The sequence below is a fragment of the Malaya genurostris genome, chromosome 3, assembly GCF_030247185.1.
Source record: "Malaya genurostris strain Urasoe2022 chromosome 3, Malgen_1.1, whole genome shotgun sequence".
In the NCBI taxonomy this organism is placed as follows: Eukaryota; Metazoa; Arthropoda; class Insecta; order Diptera; family Culicidae; genus Malaya; species Malaya genurostris.
The window spans coordinates 24,204,817-24,225,981 of record NC_080572.1 but is presented as its reverse complement, the minus strand read 5'-3'; the positions used below and the strand labels follow the sequence as shown (position 1 = coordinate 24,225,981).

General features: G+C 36.0%; 1 protein-coding gene across 6 annotated transcripts in view; it reads left to right on the top strand.

The window, feature by feature from the left end:
• Positions 1-21,165, top strand: part of LOC131438346 (uncharacterized) — a 164,803-nt gene that overhangs the window by 32,053 nt on the left and 111,585 nt on the right. Inside the window, exon 2 of one of the 6 annotated variants that reach the window (XM_058608305.1) lies at positions 11,683-11,868. The exons of the other annotated variants lie outside the window; for them this stretch is intronic. Within the exon in view, the coding sequence (XP_058464288.1) occupies positions 11,683-11,801 (119 nt within the window). The 3' untranslated portion in view covers positions 11,802-11,868. Of the gene's footprint in view, positions 1-11,682; positions 11,869-21,165 lie in introns of those variants that run through there. 6 annotated transcript variants of the gene reach the window in all.

The window sequence follows — 21,165 nt, the reverse complement described above, 5'->3', positions numbered from 1 at the left end:
CTGCTCGGACTTGAGAAATTAAATGATATTTTAAAACGAAAAAATAGTATGTTTGCGATTAAAAATGTTCTTCGGAGCTTGAAATAGTCTATACGTGAAAAATGTTGCAATTCATGAGTCATGAAGAGAGTATGGATGGAAAAATTTGATTATAAGTAACATTGTACCATAGTTCATTTCTTTTTATTTAACACCTAATATTTTTGATTCTGATTTTGCGGATTCGGATTCTGCGTTGAAGATTCAAATAAGTCAATAGCTCTAAGTTCTATCTACATGTCGTAGTAATTGATGTTAACACCTTTTGAGTATACTCGTCTGCTACTTGTGTATAGTGTGCACTTGTCGAATCCGAGTGCACTTCTTGTCGGTGACAGGACAAACAGTTGCTCCTCTCAGTTATATCATTGTCCGAGACGTCTTTTCAACACGTTGAGTCATTGGATACCGGTCGTGGTCGAGGGCATTTCGTTTGGTAGCTGCAGTTCTTGGACGTGCTTACTTTTTATCCCCCAGTGTGTATTCTCGTTTTATTCTGTATTCTTTCTGCTTTGTGTCACTGTTTCGTCTGGTCTTTACCAGGATTCATCGTAACGAAAACAACAGTGAATGCGATAAATATTATCAACCTATAAATAACTCTAATCAACTCCGAATAAGGGAACTCTCGGGGTTCAGGTTCTAACAACTCCAGTCAGTCGAGGGAAGCGTTTCCAATAAATAATAGAAAATGCATTACATACCATTTACGATTTCTCTTGTGGGTGTCGGATGCAAGTTTAGAGCAATGCATAAATATTTCATAGCTCCTCTTATGTTGCAATGTTGATTGATGCTACAGATAATTATGTTGTATCATATTACCACTAATGGAAACTAAAACTTCTAATCATATCGCGTAATATAAAAATAACCAGGTCAAGTTTATTGATGCCGAAAAATATAAGAAACTTTTTGAAAATTATAGAAGTCATTGGTGAAATGCCCTCGAGCAGGATTCGAACCTGCTTTCTCTCGTGTTGGATTAATTGTTGTAATCGAAGTTTTTTTATTTAGTTTGTAGCGGTTTTGCCAGTGTTTTCATAACCTCAGATCATTCGACTTAATTCGTAGAATACGCAAAGTGTCTGTATGTATGTGTGAATGTGTGTATGTGTATGTATAAATGTATGTAACATTTTTGTACACTCAGTTTTCTCAGGAATGGCTGGACCGATTCTAACAAACTTAGATTAAAATGAATGATCTTGTTGTCCCATACAAAATTCCTGAACTGTTTTTTTTCGATTTCCGGTTCCGGAATTGCTGGCTGATATGTAAAAAAATCGGGTTGGCGGTTCAATGCATAGGGAGCTGCTCTTACAAGCCAGTTGTTGTACGTTCGAGCCCTGACCTGGACGTCTGTTGAAACAGAAGGTCAAATTGCATAAAAGAAATATAATATCAAGAAGCTGATAAATTCCCGAGAGGATTTAGAGATTAAAAAAAAGTCACACCATTCAACATTCCCGAAAGAATGCAGAACAATTCGCAAGATGTATGAGCAGAAGTAAATTCGACACCCCATAAGGTATGCCAAACAATCTTCTAAAACTTTTTAAGTATAATACAAAATGGATGTCATCGAACGGAATAGGTGGAAGTCAGAAGGGGCGACATCTGGGGAATACGGTGAGTGGGGCAAGAATTCCCATTTCAGCGTTTCCAGGTACTTTTTGACCACTTTTACGATGTGAGGCCGAGCGTTGTCGTGTTGAAGGAGGTTTCAACTCGTACGGCACCCAGTTTCCTTCTTTCTGAACCATGCTCAGGATCTTGAAACGTTTTGAAATGGCTTTCTGACAATTCGGCAATCTCTTCTTGGGTTTGGCACGAATCTTCGTCAAGCAATGCTTCTAGTCGTTCATCTTTGAAGTTTTTTCTTCTTCCACCACCATGTTTGTCTTCGACATCGAAATCACCATTTTTAAAACGTTGAAACCACTCCCGACACGATCTTTTACTCAGAACTGTAAGTTTCTGAGAGCATTCGAAGTGCTTTAGCTGCATTTTTTTCGAATTGTAACAGAAAAGTACAACTTCCCGCAAATGGATACAAAGATTCAACCATGTATGGAGAACCAAAAACCCGGATACGTAGTTGCGTCAATGTTGGACAGTTACATATTAGATGATATAAAATACCGTTATTGCATTTACACAAATCACACGAATAATACTCAGCACGCTGAATAGTAGCCATGTTGGTTGAGTCATTTTTTGATTCAGACCTGGTAAATATGCTGTTGTTTGAGCGCAGGTTTGTAAGCTGCGTCGGTTGCTAGCCTGTTTGGATGCAGCCCAAAAACGAATCTTGTTCTTTATCCAACAAATTGCCCAAGTAGCAAACATTGTTCTTGTATTGTATTTCTGAACTCTTCTCGCAAACGATTGTGACATTGAAAAAGCGCACTTTGTTTGTATAATGTGCCACAAGTCTCTTGTTTGATTTGTTTCACTGCTGTAATATTTGTTATGAGAAATCCGGAAATGAAACTGTTCAAATAAACATAGTGTATAGTCAGTTAATAAAACCGAGATAGAACATAATCCTTACAGGTTTTTGAGTTGGTTTCACAAGCAATAATATTAACGTGAAATCACTTGTCTAACATATCCAACAAAAATAACCATTCTGTAGTAATCGTGAAACATGCCAATTTTAACATGTTTTAATTGCTACCTGGGTGACGGTAGCAAAGCTGATTCAGGACCAACGAAATTATTCGTTGCACCAACATTAGCCATCTCATCAGCCCATTCATTTCCAGTAATACCAGAATGCCGGATAAGAAGTAAACTGGAATGCTGAGGTCTTCAAATAGTGTTCGACATGCGATCACTAAGCGTAAATTCACGATCGTGAATCATTCAAACTAAGTGCCTTCAAAGCTGTCTGATAGTCAAAATAAAAATAAATTCGTTTACCACAGATTCGCTGCTGAAATTCCGATTGTACCCTACACAGAATCGAGTAGATTTCTGTTTGGAACACAGTACAGTATCCAAAAAGTGAATGAAACTGCTCTAGTCTCATTTCACGACAGTAGACACAAGCACCAGCACGGCCGTTCAACAGAGAACCGTCCGTATAACAAACTATGTGTTCATCAAGTTGTCGTTCCAGACAACCATTCCTCACGAAGAGAATAACTCACATTGAATGTTTTGAAAGAAAAACTGCATGAGAGAGTTAGGTCACTAGGAGCGAGTAAATACTTATCCCAGGTAACCATTTGAGAGCACAAGCGAGTGTAGCTAGTAGAATAGTCTTTAGGGTTACTGTTCCAAAGCCCTGTAACCTTAAGACGGTATGCACAAGATAATGCTTCTTGTTTTAGGAACACATGTAGTGGTTTAATGCACAGTAGCGCCTCTAGAGCAGCAGTAGGAGTTGTCGTGAATGCTCCTGTCATTGCCATTAGGACCATCCTTTGGGGACAATTTAAGTTTGACTGTCGCAACTTCTCCTTTCTGTCACCATACAATGCTAAAATATGTGCTAAAATTGGTCTAACAATATTTGTGTAGATCCAATGAATGTATCTGGGTTTGAGTCCCCATGATTTTCCAAAAGCTCGTTTGCATTGGCCGAAAGCCATGCAAGCACTCTTAATCTTGAAGTCAATGTGAGCATACCAATTCAGTTTTGAATCAAGAATAACCCCGACGTATTTAACTTGATCGACCACAGTGACCTCTGAACCGAAGAACTGTAACAGACGAGCTCCTGTGATAATCCTACGATGAGTGAAAAGCACCATTGATGTTTTGCCCGGATTTACAGATAATTTAACCTGACAACCACCATTACTCTAAGCTTGATTAAAGCCATACATAAATAAACGATATGATCAATCAATCATTCATTGCTCAACAGATCGCAAGGCTTGCAATCAGATAAAGAAGATTCGAGCTCATCGGGGACGAACCAATATACCAACTCATGCGAATCAGAGCAGAGAGTTACGTCAAAAACCTCCACTTGAGCCAATTAGGTCTGATGATACTATTTTTTTTAATCATTACTTGGCAAAGGTTGGTTATGCGGCAAATAAGCCGAAAAATAGACATATTTCCTGTTTATACCATCAATAGTGAAAACAAACGTGACAGCACAAATATCAAAACTTGTGAGCTCCGATATGGGAGATACATCGAGAGCATTATTTACAAGTATGCATGCTCGATGCATTTCACGTGGATTAGTCATACCGTTCTTATTGAAGCCAACGGAGACTGAGTTTAATAACTTTCCAACGTAGAAGTTCCTCTGTTGGAAATATGATTCTTGAACCAAAGCTATAGCTTTACCTTCTTCCAGAAGTATGAAAAGATTCAAAGTTGCTGTACATTTATGCTTGATTTGTGTTACTCTAACCATTATCAATTAAAGTAATGTACACTCCATCTCCAGCACTTTTCATACAAAAACTAGAAGAAACCAAATATATTGGTATATAATCGCCTATAGCGAACCATGGAAGGATTTTTGTAAATGTTTTAATCATTTAAATCCCACGAGTTGCGAATAATTAAATCGTCCACTGTGCCAGAGCTTCGCTTAACACAGTAAGGGTATACCCCAAGATATTCCGTTCACGACTGACTGCATTATTTAAGCTCCTGTAGCCATTCAATCATCGGAACTGAAATACACCTTGATTAGGGAGCTCCTATCTTTGTGGCCTTTTACGACATGGAACAGGCAACGAGTGGATTGATTCTTGGTTGAAATTACACGGAACGACCGAAATTAGCTCTGCACCTAATTCGTATTACTGTTTTTGAATTAGTTGATTTTAACAACAAAATATTCAAAATAACTATAAAATTAGTTAAAATTGAGAATTTACTTTGCTGAAAAAAGTCTTATTTTTAGAGAATGTGTTTAGTTGGCGATATCCTGGACACAAACCAGCAATATTTCAATCCTACACGAAATTCTCATTGACAACTAATATTGTTATTAAAATCCGAAAATTTGTTACTATTTGTCTATCACCATCATTACAGAAGGACAACATAAAGAAAACAAAAATGAAATTGATTTTATTAACAAAGTTTATTGGCCAAAAACTCATGAGACGTGTCAAAGCAAAACAGTCCATCAAGAAGCTAAAAAAGACAGTCTGGTTGAAACTGCTTGCAAATTGTTTTGATGTTTTACGCATGTGTTACGATATATCCATATATAAATTTCTACACCGATATGTAAAAATGCCGTAAACTCTTAGTGGCAAGTGCATTTATTCAAAATTTGTGCACACTTGAAGCGATTGTGCGTAATAATGTTTTTACGTGGAAAAGTGAAGTTCGTTTCGAATGCACTCTAATTGTATATGTCAAATGATGTTTTTTGTATTTTCCAGCCTGCCGGGCGACACCGTCCGATGTACTACTTGTATTCGATTTTTGTTTTCCGAGGGCTCGAAGTTTTCAGTGATACCGCGAAGTCGAATGGAGAAAACAATGATTTAGAAGAAAAATTTTCAAAAAGAAGTTTATGTTTTGTTTATGGCTTTTTCTCAAATACAACGTCATATTTATACTTGCCAACATAGAAAAGACAACTGCGGCGGAATTTTTTTTTCGTTATTAGTGTGCCATCTAGTGGCTAGTAGTCATTACGGTGTTAACGTTTTTCGGTGACAGAGCGCCATATAGCTGCAAATTGCAGAAACCAATTCAACTATTTATCTATTTATGTTGGTTGAAAACAACGTTTTATTTCTCTAATTCAACTAAAAAATTAATTGAATGGAAATGAAGTGTGCCGTAGCTAAGAAATGACCGCACGTTTAATTGGTGAATTCAACTAAAAAAATAGCCATTTCAACAAATATTTTATTATTATTATTAAGGATATTAGAATTAAAAAGTCTAAATTAGCAAAAGTAAGATTTATTTTAGATGTCTCAAAAAATAACTAAGTAAAATCAGAAAATCAACTAATTTTTTCGCCAAAATGCTGATTTCGGTCTTTTCGTGTAATTCCGCCGAATGCCACATGGCTTATCTGTTTGGTGGACTTATACCACCGGGACAGGTGGACCGTAATGTTACTCTTAGCCAGTTGGAAACCGCTAACAACACTACACGGCTATCTAGGCTGCTAAGGATGGATGATATTGATAGTCAGCTTCCATGGGTGGCCGAGCAAGCAAGTAAAGTTTGCTACATGATCTCACAGCTTTTGAATTTCTTATTTCAGAAATATGCTTATCTCGAAACCTAAACATAGGACATTGAAACTACTTTATTCTGGAATTTCCAGACACCTAGGCAAAATAATAACTTATCAGATAACAAAGAAAGTCATTGGCCTGAGCCTTCAGCTAATCTTGACACTATACTAGATGAACTCTAGTATGTTCTGACCTTTTTATTTAACGTTTGATTTGAATCGTTTTGTTAGTTTCACGATCAGTTCTCATGAAGGGGAATGCCACAAGAAAAAATAAGGTGAATGCTCTAGTTCTTGTTATCAATCGGTAACCCGCTAGGAACCATTTTTACTTAGTGAATCTCAATCAAACGTTTTGTAAACGATAGTGTTTGATATTTGATATTTGAGCTTTCTTGCAATGGAAATGGTGTAATTATAAATTTTCTACGTTCTCTTATTGTTCGTGAGAAATGCAATCAAACCCCGTTTTATGAATATTGATGCATAATAAATACATGTTAATGTAAGCATTTTTTTTACATATTCCACTATTGGTACATTTACCCTTATTTTCACTTTTGTCTTGATTGAACCTAGAGAAACCAAATGCAGACAGGAAAAGCAATAGAAAAAACAGCTTGCATATGCATGGAACAAAGTTTTATCTGAATGCTGCTGTTGTTGATGGGAATAAAGGTCTCAACACCCGACACAGTCCAACTCGAACTCAAGTGAAGCCTTTGCTATCTGCAGCTGCCAACACAACAATACCCAGCCAGCAGAAGGAAGTTGGCGTGGAAGTACTGAAGTTGCTTGCTCTACATGGCGTAACTTTCGGTGTGATAATAAAATCATTACAACATCGCAGTTGAAGCAAATCGCTTGTGGAAAATCTTGCAGTTGACGAGTTCAGGGCACTGAGAGTGCAAAATAGACGGTGCTGGGGTACAAACTGAGCATTACAATTGAACTGAAATGGTGTCTGTTCACAGCAATCGACAATCAGAAATAATATGCAAAAAGCACAAGCATTCTTTATTACAACATGACGCAAACTGCTTTTCAATTTTTTTGTTTTATTAAAAACTTACTTTATCATTATAAATATATGCTAAACGAAAATTTTTGAAAAATTATCCACTAGACATGGTTTATTGACGGTTGACAATGCAATGCAATGACTACAAGTCTCCGTAGATTCTTCGTTTTTACAAAACATGATGGAAATTTTGTTGAGTCTATTTTCGGTGACAAATAGTGTTATCACGACTTCATTCAGCATGTTTTATAGTTTTCCTAAGAAAATTCATCAACACGATTGAAAATCCAGTAAAATTTTAACCAAATGTGATCCTAATAAACATAATCGGTCAGTTAACGTGAACGCTTCGTGAATATCGCGAGGAATATCCTTAAAAATATCGTGACAGTCATGAGCCCAACAATGAGATAATGGGCCGTATGAATAAAACGTAACATGCTTGAATTTCGGTAGTAAATGCTACATGTGGACCACTTTCCTGTCAAAAGCAGAGACTTTACTACACAACAACTTTCGAACATCTAGTATTTACTACAATTTTCGTTAGGTAGCTCCAGAGGTTGTTACTCGTGTATTTGCTGATAAAGTGATGTAGAAAAATTAAATAAAGTCGCATTTTTGGAGCAGTAAGTACGTTTCTTGCTTTGCGTATACTTATTCCAGCTTTTCCGGCTACGAGTCGATACGGTATGCAATAAATACTCAAATTCTAAGGTAGTATAAACTACATGTTTGAACTTGTTTTTTTATTCATATCAAACGTGTTTTACTCTATGGACTTTGTTTTCTAAAAGATACTTCAAACAACACACTATACTACATTTTATTCATACGGCCCAATATGTTGTTTTGCCTTTTTTGAGCACTAGTCAGAAGCAGATCGAAAACAATAGCCAATATCCTGTTATTCAAATGAAGCGTTTGTCGAAAAAATCGAATGTATGTGTACTTAGTGTTACTAGACATTGCCACTTTCGGTCTTGCGCGAAAAATAGTGCGGAAAATGATAGTTTCACTCGAGATGTTATATACTGTTCGAAAGCTACAACTTTCAGTTACAAAGCGCATTTAGTTTGAGGTGCATACCCCCACTAATACGAGCGCAATCTGGGTTGGAGTGCACTAACCTCAAAATTGAAAATCTCAAAATGGTTGGCGCGAAAATGGCCGGTCACATTTTAATGCGGGAAACAATAAGACATGACCAAATATTAGCTTAAGCAATGTGCCTTTAAACTTATATTATCAAATAAAAACAAACAAAAATGACCAAATATTGTGTGTAAATGAGATAGATTAGATGAGGAATAAGAATTTGAAATAAAAGGCAATAGTTTTAAAGTTTAGACTATAACTTAAATGAATAAAAACAATTCACTCGTAATATAATTTACTGTCTAACTCATGGAAACAATTAACACATATGAAAAAGCTGTCGACTGAACGCACAATCCGGGTGAACTTTGCGGGAGTATTCAATGTAAACTTTCTACCGCTGATTATTGAGTAATTTGTCCCAGTAAACGCAGCGTTTATCCAAATCATTCGAGGATTCGGAATCTGCTATCATCTTTTGTGCTGCCGATGACAAATATGATTTGTTTCGGGAAATATATTCTACATCTCAAAAATTCTGGATCTAGAAAAATTTACTCACCGACTACGGATGCTCAACTAAGGGGACGGCATGCCAAATGAACATAAGCAAATGGTAGTCAATGCTCGAGCCCACGTATAGAGGGCTTAGCCGATGGGAAATGACATTTAGAGTTAGAATTATTGCAAGTGGCAATTTCCGTGGTCTAGACAAATGATGTTGTTCAACAAGATGAGACTACACTAAGGTTTTTTTAGTCGGGGGATACGTACCGTGTTGTTTCGGAAATTCGCGAAACAACCACGAAACTTTAGAAATTCGTCTAAAAAAAACGCAAAACTAATTCCCCGATTGCAACAATAGTCTATTTGTGTTGGAAGTTTGTTATATCGTTTATTTTGCCGCGTTCTTAACATTGAAAGTCGTTCACCTGGTGGTGCTATGAATTCCTTGTTATTACAGATACACTAGTGGCAATGCTATACAATGATTATCAAACGATGGGAAAGAGAATGGGGTTTCTTCGAAAAGTGATTTAAATGAGCAATTCAACAGGAAAGATATAAAGTTTGTTCGCGTTTAGTCTCTGAAGAGTATTTTTCGAAAATTTGTACTTCCACAATGCAAGACATTTACCTTTTTTCGACTGAATTTCGCAGTTGTATATTTTTCAATAAAAAAATTATGAGACTACGTAACCTTTTACCAAACCCCTCCTCTACCCCCTCGTAGACATATGTAGTTTTTTATGAAACCCCCTTTTCCTCTTTTCCATAGAGAGTCTGCGTGGTTTATGAATGGTTAAAATGTATATTTATGTCATAAAGAAATACAAAAAAATTGAAGTTTATCGGAAACTGAATCTAATTCAGCCACAAAATCGGAACTGTAAGCCATCGATTTATTTTCGCGTAACAGTTATTTTCATGAATCGATCAATCCAACTGAAATTTTCTCATATTTCTACTGCTACAATAAATCTTTTAACTGGTCGTAATACGCAATTCGATAACGCAATGGATCAAAGCGATCCAAATAACTGTTTTATGGGTCTAGAATATAAAAAATCGGAAGAATCTATTGGTTCGGCTTTTAAATCGAGATCGTTTATATTTTCGCTCCCACCTCGGCACGTTCCGGTCTGTTTATTGCGGTAGGTCAACGGTGCTACGATTCGAACAGCACAGCGCCCACCAGAGGCTACCGAAATCAACTTCAACAATAACAGCAAGACAACTACAAAATTCTTTATATTTTACCACCCCCTGCCAATAGCCAGATTCCGTCAAAGCGAATTGTTATGGATTTTCCCCTAACCGACAGAATCGTTTATACACCTTATTCCATATACTGGTTTTCGTCTGAAATCAATACGTGTTTCAAGACTCGACCGCAACCGTTATCAATCGATCGTGCTTCCCATCGAGCAGCTCCAGCCGATAGATTTCGCTGTGCGTATAATTATTTTACATTTCCAGCACACTTCGCTGTTGAACCTCTTTCCATCCCGCACCGAAACTTTGGTTCTACGTTTCATTAGCATACCCAGAGTAGTGTAAAGATGCAAATGACCTGCCTGCCAACCAACACCACGGACTAGAAGAACGAAATTAAAGCTTCTGATTTGTGTACACGTGGTATGTCCATAAACATTTCACACCTGTGCTGCTGGAATTTACTCATCGAAGTGTGGGCGGGTTTTAGGTAATCGTTTCTAACATCTCTAGAACTTATCTGAGGTCTTTATTATTCAGTGAAATAAGAATAGTAGACTCACTAGAAGCGGGTTCATCAAGTACTAGGGCCTATCGAACATTTTGAAAGAATAATTTGGCTTCACTGTTCAAGCTAGTAGGATATATTTTCAGGTGTGTGAATTCGATGGCTTGCATATTGGCTAAGCTCTTAAATTTGAAGTTACAAGTATGTTTTTCGTTTCTCTTTTAACAGAACTGATATTTCAATGAAAATTTTAAAATATTTCTATAAAACGAAATCAAATTTTGATTACAACACAAAATTTTAGAACACATAGATTATCAGTTAACGTTAGTTATCTGATGTTTACTGCGGCTTATTTTCGTGAGTTTTGTTTACACATGCAATTAACTTTCATCCCATTTTCAAAAACCCATTTGGAATGCAGAGCAAATCGTGTTTCGAGGTCGTCGTTACATCGACCAATCCCACCCAATGCAATGTTTGCTTCAAATGGCTTCAAATATTACAGAGAAACGCAGGATCCTCTGCGGAAGGCAAACAATCGATACTGTCATAGTTTATATTTTTTATATACATATATAACATTTTTGGATCTTTCCAATACTACAGCTATGTCCTATGTATTATGTCTTTCTTATCGTATCCAAACCTTCAGTCTCCATTACTAGTTAATCATAATTTCTAGGCAAAATATGATATTACATACATCTGAAACAATTCCTTTATACAGAGAACCATTAGATTAGAAAATTTCAATTTTGCAATAGTTGTTTTGCGCCCTGGAAACAACCGGTTGAAATTTTTTTTTATTAAATTAATAAAAAATAAACTTTTATTTTACACTAAACTAATCACGTTTTTCTTACTTGGGATCTAATTTTATGATGAACATCACTGCTGGGCTGGTTCTTCGAGGAGTCAATAACGTGGATGTTAATGTTATTGCTTCCACTAAAGTCCAGCGTGTTGAAGTGCAGGTTTTGTCTACTGCGCATTTCAATACACAACTCATCAAAACATTCACTTGCCGTTGTGATGCAATATAGTTGTTAACTAAACTTCAATTTTATTGACCTAACTAACATATCTGTTTATTTTCTCACAACACTTTAGCTAAACAAAATTGCTGTCTGCTGGCGGAGAATTGGTCGATGCCTTTCAAACAGCTCGCCTGGGTTAGATTCCCAGCCGCGCACGTAGGAGCAGGACATCTTTCTGGCCCGAAGAGGTGAACTACCCTGAGGTCAAAACCTCTATAATCGAAAAACAAAAAACAGTTTTCATTGTGCTGAATAGATATTTTTTGCAATATAAATGTTTTAATTTCATATGCGAGTAGTGTTTTATTTCGGTCAGTTTAAAGCAATGTGACATAAAGAGCTCAACGCTTAAAAATTGCTGCAAAAGTGAGGTTTATTTTTTTAAAAGATCATATCTAAAACTAAATTCATCAGCCACATACTAAAAATGTTGTAGATAGTTTTATGAGAAAACAACCCAACTTGAACGGGAAGAATCTGGGAAAATTGAAATCAATTTCAAAGAAGCAAAGAATTTTTTTTAAGATCTCAGGAACTGTAAAACTAACAATTCATTTCTGATTTGCAAAATTTCTTTTATTTAATTTCGTCTTCAGTGGACGAGTTCCGATGCCTTTCTTGCAGCCCGCCTGGGTTCGATTCCCGAACTTACACATAGGGTCAGAAAATTTTTCTGGCCGTAAGAGGCGGATGACCTCTGTAATCGAAACAAAAAAAAAATCGTCTCTCAGACAATCAGGTTTTGTTAACTTATTTTTACCTCTTTATATATATATATATATATATATATATATATATATATATATATATATATATATATATATATATATATATATATATATATATATATATATATATATATATATATATATATATATATATATATATATATATATATATATATATATATATATATATATATATATATATATATAATAGGTATAGAATTCGCTCAAAATTTCCGAGACCCGGAGGGCCGAATGTCATATACCAATCGATTTAGCTCGAGTAATTCCATAATTATATTGATTTAAACTAAAGGGTGATTTTTTAAGAGCTTGAGAACTTTTTTAAACAATAAAACGCATAAAATTTGCAAAATCTCATCGGTTCTTTATTTTAAACGTTAGATTGGTACATGACATTTACTTTTTGAAGATAATTTCATTTAAATGTTGACCGCGGCTGCGTCTTAGGTGGTCCATTCGGAAAGTCCAATTTTGGGCAACTTTTTCGAGCATTTCGGCCGGAATAGCCCGAATTTCTTCGGAAATGTTGTCTTCCAAAGCTGGAATAGTTACTGGCTTATTTCTGTAGACTTTAGACTTGACGTAGCCCCACAAAAAATAGTCTAAAGGCGTCAAATCGCATGATCTTGGTGGCCAACTTACCGGTCCATTTCTTGAGATGAATTGTTCTCCGAAGTTTTCCCTCAAAATGGCCATAGAATCGCGAGCTGTGTGGCATGTAGCGCCATCTTGTTGAAACCACATGTCAACCAAGTTCAGTTCTTCCATTTTTGGCAACAAAAAGTTTGTTAGCATCGAACGATAGCGATCGCCATTCACTGTAACGTTGCGTCCAACAGCATCTTTGAAAAAATACGGTCCAATGATTCCACCAGCGTACAAACCACACCAAACAGTGCATTTTTCGGGATGCATGGGCAGTTCTTGAACGGCTTCTGGTTGCTCTTCACTCCAAATGCGGCAATTTTGCTTATTTACGTAGCCATTCAACCAGAAATGAGCCTCATCGCTGAACAAAATTTGTCGATAAAAAAGCGGATTTTCCGAATGGACCACCTAAGACGCAGCCGCTGTCAACATTTAAATGAAATTATCTTCAAAAAGTAAATGTCATGTACCAATCTAACGTTTAAAATAAAGAACCGATGAGATTTTGCAAATTTTATGCGTTTTATTGTTTAAAAAGTTCTCAAGCTCTTAAAAAATCACCCTTTACTTACAGAAAAAAATACTGGAAAAACATAACTTCCATATACCATACGACTCAGTTTGTCGAGATCAGCAAATGCGTGCGTCACAAATAATTTCACTCAATTTTCTCGGAGATGTCTAAACCGTTTTCTACAAACTCAGATTCATATGAATTTCGTTTGGATCCGACTTCTGATTGCGGAACCACAGGATGATATGTGAAATGAAATTAAAATAATTAAAAAAAATAATTCTCGTAGATGGCTGAACTGATCTAAGATTCAAATGAAATCTAAGAATCATCTATGATTCAAATGAGAGGTCTTAAAATCCTATAAAACCTCTTACTTTTTAGTCAGATCCGACTTCTGGTTTAGGAGATACAGGGTGATAAATATAAATAAAAATGTTTAAGCGGTATTCTTTTTTGGATTCGGAATGTACCCCCAAATTTTAATTCGCCCTACAATTTCTCAAAGATGTCTACACACTCCTCAAGTGAATTTAACTGATTTCGGATACACCGATTCAAGAATTCCGGTTCCAGTATCGAATCGTTTATCAAAGCTCAATCATTTTCTCAAAAAGGCCAAATCGAACTTCAAAAACAAAAATTCAAATTAAAGGACTTAAGGTCCCATACAAAATTGGTGAATTTTATCTGATTCTGGAATTACAGATGATGAGTTTTTAATATTCATACTGATATAGAAGATGTAAATTTTTTGGCGTATTAATTGGGAATCATCTTGGGTTATGCTAGTTCCTGAATACCGGCTCTGAAAGTACCATAAATAATGACGAAAAACTCTAAAGTGGAACTTACCTCGAAATCTGATGGAATGTTCAATCGATTGTCACACGTTACGATTGAAATTCGATACGATTTGCAATTTCGACATTATTTAATAATATAATATATTTTTAGGCACACTACTTTAGCTCTAAGATGCCACGGGTATTTTCTAATTTTAATTAACGACTAACTTAAAACTAGAATAGTATCATTAGACTATGTCATCTCGGATTCTCGAAAATTCAGCTTTCAGCTGGCGATCGGCAGTGGTCGATGAATTGGATATTGCATGAGTCTACCAGATGGCGTTGGTAAATATCTATGCTGGCCGCATCTTTCGGTCCGTGTGGGTCCGCGGGAAACATCCCCAGGCTACGAAGGCCCGGCGGGTGGCCCGCATGCTGGTTTTCGACTTTAGTGGTCTTCCGAAAAGTAAATATTTTGGAAACGGGGTAAAAAAAAGAGGATGTAGGAGGAACAAAAGAAGGTTTTGTTAACCTGTTCTTTGTTGCTGTTGTTCTGTTTTAACAGATTTGGGTTGTTTATGAAGTTCTGTGTTCATAATAACGTAGCTTTTTTCGGTGAAGCTCCGGTAAATTTAGTTAGTTCATATCTTTTTGCAGCAAAAGAAGTGTCGTTGGATTGGTCCTACTAATGTAGGGTTGATCCTTTGTGCTTCCTTATGACTGGTAAAAGACGCTTGTTAACGTCGTCTGATTGTTTCAGAAGTGATGGGGAAGTTCTTCTGCAAACGAGAAACGATAAGATAGTAAGTTAACACCAAGTTTTTTATATTTTATACAATCCTATATAATCATCAAACTTACAGTTTCCCTTGATAAAGTCTATAATCAGTGGTCAAAACGACCGTCAGTATAAAACAATCGTTCTTATTAATTAGACCACTAAAACAATGATTGTTTATTACATATACGGTTGTATTATCATATTTCACTAAAAATAACAACAGCAACGACGACGAGGTAAATGAACAAATATGCGAGCTGTAAGCAAGAGATACCCTAATCCTCACTAAGTTTTTCACGTACCCAGAGGGGGTACCGAGGGGCCCGAACCCTCCCGAAATCAGAATAGTAATGAATAATAATGAATGATGCGAAGCGAACAGTGTCAAAACTAAATGAGATGGAGATTAAATTCAAGGCACAATAAAGAACAATAATAAAAACCTGTTTTAATCCACCTAGTGGTGTAATGATGCCTTTCTCATTTTCATTTTCTCCTATGTAATATACAGCAGAAATTCCCGAAATACTATAATTTAAAAAAGTTCAGAAAATAGTTTTGAAGATTTCTGTTGCATAATACTACTACATTTGAAGTGAGAAAGTGAAGTGAGCTCCATTTCATCATATTTGATTATTATTGTCGGTACTTCCGGAACCGAAAGTTGGATATCGTCATAGTGAAATTCGGTTCATTCAACCATGTACTAATATGGCCTACACATTTTTTACGATTCTCTATGACGATTTGAATTATGGAAAAAAAAGATACCGGTAGACGGACTTGGATAAAATTCAGCAAATCATTCATGGAACTATCAATGGTTTATTTGGTTACAAAATCTCATGGACTGCAAACTGTCAGACCTATTTTGGAATATTGCAGCCTAGTATGGAATCCATATAATATTATTCACGAAGAACGCATCGAATCTATTCAAAAACAATTTCTTTTATATGCACTTCGTAAATTAAACTGGACAACATTTCCTCTACCATCATATGAAGCACGCTGCATGCTCATCAATATACAAACACTTAAAGAACGCCGCGACCTTGCAATGCTTTATTTTATCAGCGACATTATTTCTCAACGCATTCAATCACCTTCTTTATTATCGCAACTAAATTTTTATACACCTAGCCGTCAATTACGAACCAGGAAATTATTTTTAGAAAGAAACACTAGAACAAATTATGCAAAATACAGTCCAGTCAATCGAATAATGCGCCATTACAATCAATACTGCGAACATCTTGACCTTACTATGTCAAAAAATCAAATCAAATCTCAGCTTTGTCGTAGAAATAATGCGTAGTATGTAAGTGAACATTGTAAACAATTTATATGTAGTCTACATTTGCTTGACGAAATAAATAAATAAATAAATAGATATAAAGACGTAGCTTATGAACAAAGTATTCTTGAAACTGACGTTTTCATACTGAGCACCACATTTTTGGTGCATATTACCCTGTAATTCCGGAAACGGAATTTGGATCCAAATGAAATTCAGGAACTTTGTATGGGACCGTGAGTCCTTTCATTTGAATCAAAGTTTGTGAAAATCGGTTCAGCCATCTTCGAGAAAAGTGAGTGACATTATTTTCACATTTTTGGTGCATATCACCCTGTAATTCCGCAAGCGAAAGTCGTATCCAAATGATATTCAGGAACTTTGTATGGGACCGTGAGACATTTCCTTTGAATCTCAGTTTATAAAAATCGGTTTGGTCTACTCCGAGAAAAGGGGGTGACATTATTTTCACACTTTTCGGTGCATATCACTCAGTAATTGCGGAAGCGGAAATCGGATCCAAATGAAATTCAGGAACTTTGTATGGAACCATAAGACCTTTCATTTGAATCTAAGTTTGTGAAAATCGGTTAAGCTATCTCCAAGAAAAGTGAGGACAATATTTTCACACTTTTCGGTGCATATAGTAATTCCAGAACCCGAAGTCGGATCCAAATGAAATTAAGGAACTTTGTATGGAACCATAAGACCTTTCATTTGAATCTAAGTTTGTGAAGATCGGTATAGCTATCTCCAAGAAAAGTGAGTTACAATATTTGTCACACGCACATACACACACAGACATTTGCTCAGCTCGTCGAACTGAGTCGAATGGTATATGAGTAGCACCTGTTACTTGTTAATAAAAAAATAAAGCAGATGCTTCATAATGGTCGCATGACAGACATGATGAAACAAGTCGTATTATGATGGTGACAATGAAATAATGTCACGAATCTCATCTCACCTCATCTTATCTCATCATACTAAGTTACAATAAGTTTCGACGTAACTTTTCGGTAACCTAATTTTTATGACATGTTCGCATACCAACTGGTCACTGTCACAAGACAAAGTTAAGTGATGATTTCATAGCGGTTACCATATTCGTTGTGATTCTACAAAGAAATACAAATACAGCGTCGGTTGAAAACTTCCGTACATTTTTCCGGACAATGATATTAAATCAATAAGTAGAATAAGTACAAAATTGATTCAGTTTAAAGAAATTGGGTATAGTAAAGTCTGCGCTTATTAGCAATTTTTGCCGGTATATGTGCGAAGCTAACTTATTTCATTTTGGTATGTACATTCTCTTTTCCAGAGAGAATATTTGTACGTTTTAAAACGTCAGTGTAAGCATGGAAAAACATATGCAAGTGGCTATCATTATGACCAGTGAATGCAATATTCATTAAATTAAAAAAAAAATGCATTTTTATTTATTGCGATTGCTCAGCTGTTTTAACTTTGGTAGGGCTAAATTTCATATGCCGGGAATAAAAATACGTATGAATATTATTGTGTATGTCGATGATCTTTGGGTCTTAGATATTGAAGGCGCACATGTTTTCAATAAGTACTATGATCAACTTCACCATAAATATCGAATAGCACTTGGATTTTGAGTAGATATTATCAGATGCCAATCTTTGGTCATAAATGTTGAAAGGGAACATCAACAAATTTTAGCTTGACACAAACTTACATTTGCGCGCTGAATTCAATTAAATATTCGTTACTGAGAACTTGTTTGGCAACCCTCGGTAAGCACAAGCTCCACGTCTTACGCTTTTCAGGTTACATAGCAGTTATAATGCGCACTCATCGCCCTATGATTTCGGAATCGGAAGTCGGATTTGGATGAAATTGCGCAGTATTTTTTAAGATACTGATAACTTTTATTTGAATCAAAATTAGTTTGATTTGTGAAAATCAGTGTAAGTTTCGTTTTCGGAACTTTTCTCAACTATTACCGGAGATTTCCGGAAGCGGAAACCGGGGACTAGTAGTCCCAAAACAGTTTTATATATCCACTAACTAACAAGGTCTGACAACTAGATGAGTTTTCCAGTAAGTTTTATAAGAATTTGCAGTTTGATTTGTGAAAATCAGTGTAAGTTTCGTTTTCGGAGCTTTTCTCAACTATTACCGGAGATTTCCGGAAGCGGAAACCGGGGACTAGTAGTCCCAAAGCAGTTTTATATATCCACTAACTAACAAGGTCTGACAACTAGATGAGTTTTCCAGTAAGTTTTATAAGAATTTGCACCTCGTTTCGCCATAATTTGCGAAACACTACTCAGAAAAATGAAAATTTTTCACTAATCGCGCTGTAATACCGGAACCGGAGGTCGGATATGGATCAACTTTCTGGGATTTTTTAACATATGGCGTTAACTATTCAAAGGTACACCAAACATCTTATTATGGTTCAGATTATCATGCACGGGTACCAAAATGTGTCGGTTATTAGTGGAATGGCTCACGTATGATATATGGTTTAAATTGACCATCACACTCCCCTACACCAAAGGAGCTCCCTGGTAGTGGATGCAACTAATCTCTGCTTTAAAAATACCTGGAAAAATACTACTAATACTACTTCTGTTGTGAAATTAATTCGCATGAACAAACGAAAGATATGTTTGACAAGTAACATTCATTCCAAATAATTATTCAGTGTTTCAAATACTCTCGAAAAATGTTGAGTCTGTGCCTGGAAGTTTTGAATATGTGTAAGCAATAAATTATAATATTTTTTGTCCCTTATATTCATGTTTGATAACTAGTTCAACTTCACGTTTGGAGTTTTTTCTTTCTCCAGTTCGGTACACTGGAGAAAGAAAAAATGATTTGCAACCCGTAATCATGAAATACACAACACCACTAACGAAGAATAGCGAAATTCATTTTTCCGAATTCATTGATTGAATAATAATCACGAAAGCAAACCGGAGTTCGCTATTATCCAATCATGCAAAACGCCCCTCCCTCACTTACACCCTCATCATAATATGTTGAGAGGAGGTCAATGCGGCGGAAGATCTCTCTAATACAAAACTTCCACCATTACTCAAATGTAGGTGAAAACCACACAAAAATCGAACCGAATAAACGAAAATGGCTTGACCTCAGAAAACATGAAATGATCGTGAATCAAAGATCAACCACCAGCTCCAAGCGCTAGACTCAGGGCAGAAAACAAATATGAAGATGGGAATGAAGTTGATAATATTGACGCTCATTCACATGTCTACAATTGGGAAGAAGCATTGATCTGTTCTACTTTTTTGATGCTACGAACCTCTTGTGCTTTCATGTTTTAATGAGCATACCGTGTATTTGTGATGAAACAACCGAAACAATTGTTACATCGTGAAGAAGGACAATTAAAAAAAAAAACTTGGAGTATAGAAGCACCCGCATTGACTCGATTCGACAGTGTTGTTTTAGCAGGGTTCGTTGAATCATCTTCTTTGAGAATCTATTGATTCTCTAACCTTACCAACGTATCTTGTCTACTGAACGAATATAAAATAAGATAACAGTTACAAACAGAACTGTTATACGTTTTGCTGTTGCCGACCGAAGTGAGAGCTTTCCATCTGCTTGCACCTATTTTCAGGTTGGTTGTTTCTCTGGTGTCTATGAAAGGTCCAAGTGGAGAGAAGATCACAAACGTGGAGATCTGGAGGAACGATTCATTTTTTCGCTTTCTATCTATGCTCTCTCCGCACAAATACATACGAATTTCCCGTTCCACCAAGCGGATTTCCATCACTCAATTCAGATCTCCAGAAGAAGAGTTTTCTATGGGAACCTGTGATGAAATTATGTTGGTATAGAGTAGAACAAATTGAATGCTAGTTTGTAATCCGCTGGTTGGGTGTTTCTAGTTTGTGGATGTGTTTTGTTTTCATTAATTAAACAGATTCTACTGAACGAGAGCCTCAGCGGTACATGGAATAAAACGGACTCAGAAGAATAGCAAGACAAGATTTGAAACCAGTTGCGTTGGTTGCCACCAGTTCCTCCACAGTTGGAACGACACTTTTCCACTTCCAGTGGTGCGGTTGCCACAGAACCGTCACGTATTTGATGGGTTAGCCGTATGTAGCGTAACGAAGAAGTAGCCGTGGACGGTAGGCAAATTAATTAATAAAATTCGAAATTATTGCTTCCTTCCAGATAGAATCTCAGTGTCGTGCTTTTCGGTCTTCTCATGACGTTCCTTGCTTCTGTATCGTTCAAATCAGTACAGGTAGGATTTGTCTTCTTTTAAACTGTGAGCTATTCCGAATGGAATTGAATGGAGTACTAGTGTTATTGATTATGATCTAATTTTGGCTTCTAATCAATATTTGGTAAAGTCGATCAGTCATTGTTTGCTTTTCTTTATGTGGCAGCTTGGTTGAAGAAGAATATTAAGGAATGAAATTTACATTTAAATCAATGATGATGTGAACAAATGTTACAAATACAAAAGATAATTTTATACATCGGTTAATTATTTCGTGCTCCAAAAATATTTCTAATTAGAATATCTGTTTTATGAATCGAGTGCATAAATTTGAACAGATTGAAATAATTATCTGCATTACAATAAGAAAGCTTGTTTAAAAGCTACGTTTTCGATTCAATTTCTTCAGTCAGCGGCCATTTCTGTAGACAGTATTTTATAGACTCTTGTTCTTGTTACAAAGTCGTGCAACCATGTATATTAAATTTACTCATGCCCAAAGTAATTGTATTCAAAAAAATTTCGAATACAAT